Genomic DNA, 8,083 nt, shown 5'->3' with positions numbered 1-8,083 from the left:
TGTAAAACAGAGGGCAGGAAAAAAGATGAGAAGATTCATTCCCTTGCAGAGACAGAGGTTCAATGATCTCATTGAAGAAATGGAGTGTCCCATTTGCAAAGACATAATAGATGGATCAATACAACTTTTGTGTGATGGACCACATGTGTGTTGTGCTGAATGTTTGTGTCAGTGGTTGCAAGTTTCTTCATCCTGTCCTGTTTGCCGTCTCTCTATTATGTGAATCTATTGTAAGTCCCCCCATTGCCTTTGCAAACATGCTATCAAATGCCACAGTCACATGTGATTATGGGAATGTCGGTTGTAAGTCAGTTGTGCCACTGCAAGATCTGCAACACAACACGGAATGGTGTGTTTACCAGTCCATTGCTGGAGACCACTGTTTCTCGTCAGTGAGCCCATTTCCCATCAGAAGCCACCATACTCCAGTCCCCATTCCTGACCCAATCAATACCGAGACATCAAATGATGAAACATCAAGGGATAGGCAGAACAATATATGTGCAGTGAAGGCCGCAGAAATTGTGTTGCAGAATGTATCAGCGGTGCATATGCTGCTACAGTATGAAGAATTGCAACAACACTTGTCAAGAAAAAATAGAAGCAAACAGAAGTGATGATAGTTTGATAAAGGTTAAAACCAAGGGCCAGGTGAGTTTTTTACCAGCATTACTCTTGCTGATCTATACCCACATATCAATATACAGTTAGATTTTGGAGTAAATTCTTCTGATAAAGCTATCATGGAATATGATAATTTGTAAATTTTGTATTTGTAATAACATTTATTTGGTTTTGTAGTACATGTGTGACCTGGTAGTGGTTCAACAAATTAATTTCATCAAGTAATGAGCTAGTCCAATTTCATGAATTTATCACCCTCATATACTTTTGAAAGATAAATTTGGTTTTTCAATTTTTGGTGTGATTTTTTTCAGCCATTGTGTTTAACATATACACCAAAGCCACGAAAAACAACCTCAGAAGCTAGCACTAGGACAAGACGTCAGAGGGTGTTGCAGTTAAGTCAGAGGAGAGACATTGTCAGTGGTGGTGATGCGATGCTGCAGCTGAGTGAGAGGAGGTGAGACACCAACAAAAGGACAAGAAGGAAAATCCTCCAGATCTTGGGACTCACTCCTGACATACCTCCAGGTGCTGGCCTTCATTTGGAAGTTGCTATGGGAACAACATGGGCTGCCAAGAGGAAATTACGGCATTACTTCAAGGCATGGCATGTGAATATTGGAAGTGAGGTATGTTATGCAGGTCATTTTCCCCCACACTTCAAGGTCGCTGTCCTTCTTGACCTCACAACCATGAATTTAATAAGTCATGTTTGGAATTTTCTGGAAATTTAATTAGTTGTGTAAGAGAGAGAATTTTAGAACAGTAATTAGCATGTCAGTAAAAGTTCTAGATTGTTCTTATATGCTCTTATATAAGCACATGAGTATTAATATTGGGACAGCAGGCTTGCAGTCAGACTTTTGGGATTGTGTGCAAACTCTATTATGATCATGTAGAGAAAGACTGTGGATAAGTAATCTTGTTATTACATATTACTGAATATATGTGTTACTGTTGTTTTTGCATCTTGTTCATATTTGTCTTCAGGTCTAGCAAACTTACCCGGCATGGTAAAATTTGGATAAAGTTAGGTGGGGACAAGGGTCAGGGAACCCTGAGAATGGTTTACCAAGTTGCTAACATCAGTAATCCAAATGTAGCAGATAATACAGTGATTTGGAGTACATTTGCAGCACCTGATTCCTAATACAATTTAGAAATAGCTTTAGCTGTTAACAGAGGTCAGGTAGACAAACTGGATGGCACAAAGTGGAAGTAAGTCTAAACATGCATACTGTGTTTTACTAAACAATGAACAGATTGAACCATATATCTATTTTGGTACAATATTTGGAACTTAAGATACATACATATTGGTTATCCAAGTTTAATACATGCATTATACTGCTGATCCAAAAATCTGAAAAACAATGTGCAAATCTGACCAAACTTATGCAGCATAAATATGATACCTACATTAAATAGTACAAAGGGCAAAGTTGTTTTCTTGCATGTACAAATGCATTGATGTGTAGAAACATGGGCATTAATTTAGAATGGTGTGGACAATTGTCTTACATTCCACTTTGATTTATTTCAGGGACAAGACACAATTAGCACGGATGATGGGAGATAATGAGTATCTGGCCAAGAGTTATGGATTGTCTGGACCAAATGGTATGAAATGTATACTTGCATGCTATGATTTATACGTGAGAAAAGTTGAGGCACTGACAGGACAGGCAGTTTATTGTGTACACTTCATTTTACCTATGATTTACATGTGTACATCCTTGACCTATCAGTTTGCAATATGTGCGACTGTTAATAATCAGCATGCATTGTGTATGATATGCTGTAGAACACAATTATGATAATTTGTTGTAGTTTTTTGTTGACTTAAGACATTCACAGCTAACATTGATTAGTCAGATAAATTTAAAGGAAGGGGTACACAGTGGGTCAGATCTTGATAAATATTTGCAAGCTATTGACAAATGATTGTTTTCCTCTGTAGAAATTCTTGTGTTTATTTCTCAATTTAATTCTTACACATAGTATTAATATGTATACTGGCAATGCAAAATGTAGTAACCATGAATTTCTTTGAAATAAATATTTAAATTGATAAGTTTGCATATTACAGGTACATCCTCTCCAAGAGTTCACACATGCACATCAAATTGACTTCATGAACACCAGTCATGTCTATACCTACTAAGGTTTTTAAGTAATTATGTCAGTTTTTGTTCCTTGTCTTCCTCACATTGAATATTTTAGGGAAATATTTTTGCGTATGCTGTGTGATCAGCAAGGAACAAACACAGTTGCTGAAGGAGGAACAGCCATTGCCATCAATGAAGAAGAGAACCCTTGATGATATCAGAAAATGTCACAGTGAATTTCTTTCAACTGGTGGAAACCTAAGGCATGCCATGCAGCACTACAATAGTGTCAGAAAGCCACTTTTCAATGTACCACTGCACAGAGTATGTACTAATCAATTCAATCCACTATGTTGTTTGCTTCCATTGACCAACTAAACATATAGCTCTGTTCTGTTTCAATCAGTTCACTTTACCTTTCTCTGAACAGTTCAACAGACCACACTGTGACCTATCTACATGTGTGCATGCCACTATGTCCATAATGGTGTGCACAAATAGAAGTTTATTAGTGAAGCTATATGCGAAACAAGTTGACAATGAAGCCAGCACATATGTCAGCATTTGTGATCAATCTAGTTGTTGTATATTTGTATGTAGTGTTTTCTTCATAAATAGGTAGGTATGAAAGTTGCAAGATATTGTCATACATTAAAGTAAAAGATACATGTGCTAACCCTTATATTTTTATCACAGGTTGCAGTCCCAGGGTTGCACATCAGTCCTGGCTTGTTTTAAAAGTTTTTCACCATGATGGAAGCTAGCTGTGCAGTACTGGATATCAAGATCATCACGACTCTGAGAGAGATGATGACATTGATGAACCCGTCTGAAGCCTGCTGGATTTGACACATATGTAGCCATGTTGAAACAAGTCGAGACATTACAGTGTGAAGCGAAAGAACTCCAAGAAGAAGGTAAGACCTTGGCTGATAATGTTGAAAAGGCTCTCCTTGCTGATGATGACTGTGACAGTGATGATGATGGTGACGACAACAGTAAAGATGATGGCAGACCACCACTAATGACCTTAGGCAAAGTTAAAAAAGCCCAGGAGAAAGTGCAGGAACTCAGTGAAGAAGCTGACAGGAAGGTTAGTATTTATGAATAGAAGACCATAGTACATTAACAAAATAAAAATACATGATTTTGTGATAATTTTGAAATCTTGTGAGACACAATTAAATTTCAGTGGCAGTGAGTTGCTAGCCAAGTCACTTTTTATCAAACTGGAATAGTTGCCATGTTAAATAAACATGTAATGTTTGTTAGTCCCCACGGACACCGTCCGGGGGGACTTATAGGTTTGGTCATGTCCGTCCGTGTGTGCGTGCGTGCGTCTGTCCGTCCGTCCGTCCGTCCGTTCACGCAGATATCTCAGACATGCCCAGGTCAATTTCTTTCAAACTTTGCACAAGGATAGTACCCTACCCCATACAGATGCACGTCGATTTGTTTCACAATGCGATCAAATTTGGCCGTGTTAGAGGACTTTTTAGTTTTCATCTCCATAGACTCCTATGTATAAGGCAGTCTCCATAGACTCCCATGTATAAGGCAGTCCATAGACTCCCATGTATAAGGCAGTCCATAGACTCCCATGTATAAGGCAGTCCATAGACTCCCATGTATAAGGCAGTCCATAGACTCCCATGTATAAGGCAGTCCATAGACTCCCATGTGTAAGGCGGTCTATAGACTCCCCTGTATAAGGCAATCCATAGACTCCCATGTATAAGGCAGTCCATAGACTCCCATGTATAAGGCAGTCGATAGACTCCCATGTATAAGGCAGTCCATAGACTCCCATGTATAAGGCAGTCCATAGACTCCCATGTGTAAGGCGGTCTATAGACTCCCCTGTATAAGGCAATCCATAGACTCCCATGTATAAGGCAGTCCATAGACTCCCATGTATAAGGCAGTCCATAGACTCCCATGTATAAGGCAGTCCATAGACTCCCATGTATAAGGCCAAGAAAAATAAAAATTTAGTTTCTCATCGTATTCATATTGCAAAAAGGATGCAGTGACACAGTTTTTAGTCCCCATGGATGAAGTCCAGGGGGCTTATAGATTGGGTCATGTCCGTCCGTGAGTCCATCCGTTCACGCAGATATCTCAGATATTTTGACAAAATGTCGCGTGACCTTGGTGACCTTTGACCTCAAATATATATATTTGTCCATAACTCAGTAACCACAAGTGCTACACCCTTCATATATGGTATGATGGGACAGCTTATGACGCCACATATTGTACCTCATTAATTATGTGCATATCTAATTTTGAGCAAGCCAATCGAGCTAGAGGTCTGATTTTTGGTATATAGGGATAACTTAGCAATACAATTTTTTTGACAAAATGTCATGTGACCTCGGTGACCTTTGACCTCAAATATACATATTTGTCCATAGCTCAGTAACCACAAGTGCTACACCCTTCATGTATGGTATGATGGGACAGCTTATGACGCCACATATTGTACCTCATTCATTATGCGCATATCTAATTTTGAGCAAGCCAATCGAGCTAGAGGTCTGATTTTTGGTATATAGGGATTTTTGTTATATAGGGATAACTTTGCAATACAATTTTTTTTTTACAAAATGTCACGTGACCTCGGTGACCTTTGACCTCAAATATACATATTTGTCCATAACTCAGTAACCACAAGTGATACACCCTTCATGTATGGTATGATGGGACACTTTATGACGCCACATATTGTACCTCATTAATTATGCACATATCTAATTTTGAGCGAGCCAATAGAGCTAGAGGTCTGATTTTTGGTATATAGGGATAACTTAGCAATACAATTTTTTTGACAAAATGTCATGTGACCTTGGTGACCTTTGACCTCAAATATACATATTTGTCCACAACTCAGTAACCACAAGTGCCAAACCTTTCATATATGGTATGATGGGACACCTTATGACGCCACATATTGTACCTCATCAATTATGCACATATCTAATTTTGAGCGAGCCAATAGAGCAAGAGGTCTGAAGTTCTATAAGCTTCAATTTTGATAGGATATTAGACCTTCAGATTTCACATCTCGTACCTCATTTATTATGCACATATGTATTTCTTGGCTGGCCAACACAGCTAGAGGTCTGATCTTTTTTCCCGATTTAGAACCATAACTTAGACATGCCTCTTGTTATAAATTGGGAAAAATGACATAAACCTATGTGCCCATAGATGTGAACTTATACACTCCAGCGATACTTTTTAATGACCACATTTCCCTGCCCCATCAAGACTAATACTCCTTTTACAAGTGGGGACTATGTCATTGACAATGACTTGTTTAGCATGGTGTTAAATTTCCTGTATCATGTGAGAACACCCACAGATAACCTGTCTAGCAACCTGAGATCTCAGAGGGTCTCCTTCATCTTTGAAAATGGCATATTGATACCAGAAGTAAGATCATTTTTGTGATGATAAGCAATAACATTGTCAATCTCAAGTGCACAGTCATGTCTATGCTGCATTTTCAGAATTTTGGCTTGTGCACATTTGTAGTGCAGTCATTTCCAGACAACACAGTGTTTATCTTTGTTTTCGTAGATATCTGAAGCTACAGACGTAAAAGCGAAACTGCCAAAACAATGTGGTTTTGTAGTCTGCGGTATTGACCAAGCTCTGCAGTCATTTGGTGTTGGACGTCATTCTTACCACGGGCAGGCATTCATCGGAAATCATGTGAACAAGTGCTGTAAAGTATGTGTTTTACAACTGTACACTGTTTTGTTGCTAAAGTCATTAAAAGGTTCAGTATTCTGCTTGTCATGATTTTCAAGCTTTCAGTGTCAGATTTATTGTGTTATATATATATATATATATACTACAGAAGATGTATTTTGTCTACATTATTTTGACCTACTTTCAGTGAAACAGCTCTGTTTGCTTCTTTGAAAGAAAGTTATCATATCCTTTTTTTTATTTTTTGTGTTACAGGAAGAAAACATTCAAACGTTGTGCAAGAGCGTCATCAGGACCACAGCAAGAATATGCCCACAGCTGAATGAACAGGCTGCACACATTTGTGGTCTGTATAAGCCAATATTTTCAAAATTTGCAGCCTGCCATAATCTTTAGAGTACAAGCAATAGAATGTCAGTTGAATATATTAGCAGTTATATTCTCAGTTCAAACATATCACATTTAATGGCATATTACAGAGAACACTTTCCTTATGAAAGTGTACCCCAAAATGCATATGTTAGAAGATCATGTCATCCCTCCGATTGAAACACAGGGTTTGGCTTTGGTTTCCTCACAGAACGGTGTAGAGAGTATCCATCATGAGATTAGGAAGGGAAACATATCACATTTAATGGCATATTACAGAGAACACTTTCCTTATGAAAGTGTACCCCAAAATGCATATGTTAGAAGATCATGTCATCCCTCAGATTGAAAACACAGGGTTTGGCTTTGGTTTCCTCACAGAACGGTGTAGAGAGTATCCATCATGAGATTAGGAAGGGAATGGACCGGTATAGTAAAGTACCTGGCCATAATGGTTTAAAGAAATTAGAACTTATGGTAAGGGAGCATAATGTGATGACAATCCCAGTCAATGTGAAATTGCCAAAAACACAAAGGGGTTCATACAGAACCAAATAAGCAAAGTGAAATAATGATGGCCATAGTGATAAAAGTAAAGATAAATCATGATAAAATAAACATGTAAAGAACAAATTAATAAAGTCAATAACAAACCAATATGTAAATAAAAACAATGAAACCTGGTTCTTTCTATGAATCATATTTTTACTAAATTGATGCTTTGTCTTTTTAGTCCCAACAGATACCGTCCGGGGGACTTATAGGTTTGGTCATGTCCGTGCGTGTGTCAGTGTGTGCGTTTGTCTGTCCATGCATCCGTCCGTTCACACAGATATCTCAGAGATACATGGAGCGATTTCATTCAAACTTGGTACAAGGATTACTTGATAGTCATACATATGCACGTCGATTTGTTTTGTGATATGATCCAATATGGCCATCGTGCGACCATTTTATTACAATTTTTTTATGTACGGAGCCATAACTCGGACATGTTTCAACCGATTGTTATTGAAAGTTGGTACAAGGACATTGACCTTCATCATACATATGCACATCAATTTGTTTCACAACATGATCCAATATGGCTGCCATGCGGCAATCTTATTACAATTTTGTCATGTGTGGAGCCATAACTCAGGCATATCTCAATCGATTTTATTCAAAGTCGGTACAAGGACATTGACCTATGTCATACATATGCATGTCAATTTGTTTCATGATATGATCCAATATGGCCGCATGGCAGCCATTTTGTT

The 8,083-nt window shown here is 38.2% G+C and overlaps 1 protein-coding gene across 1 annotated transcript; it reads left to right on the top strand.

Annotated features, from left to right (window-relative positions):
- The first annotated feature begins 224 nt into the window (after positions 1–224).
- Positions 225–7,701, top strand: LOC139137651 (uncharacterized). Its single transcript, XM_070705852.1, has 8 exons — positions 225–651; positions 939–1,256; positions 1,618–1,845; positions 2,171–2,247; positions 2,851–3,059; positions 3,432–3,828; positions 6,321–6,473; positions 6,711–7,701. The coding sequence occupies exons 6-8, from the start codon at positions 3,598–3,600 to the stop codon at positions 6,849–6,851; spliced, it is 525 nt and encodes a 174-aa protein (XP_070561953.1). The 5' UTR covers positions 225–651; positions 939–1,256; positions 1,618–1,845; positions 2,171–2,247; positions 2,851–3,059; positions 3,432–3,597; the 3' UTR covers positions 6,852–7,701.
- Positions 7,702–8,083: the final 382 nt, after the last annotated feature.

The sequence above is a fragment of the Ptychodera flava genome, chromosome 7 (genome assembly GCF_041260155.1).
Source record: "Ptychodera flava strain L36383 chromosome 7, AS_Pfla_20210202, whole genome shotgun sequence".
In the NCBI taxonomy this organism is placed as follows: Eukaryota; Metazoa; Hemichordata; class Enteropneusta; family Ptychoderidae; genus Ptychodera; species Ptychodera flava.
This window is presented reverse-complemented; position numbering and strand designations above follow the sequence as displayed.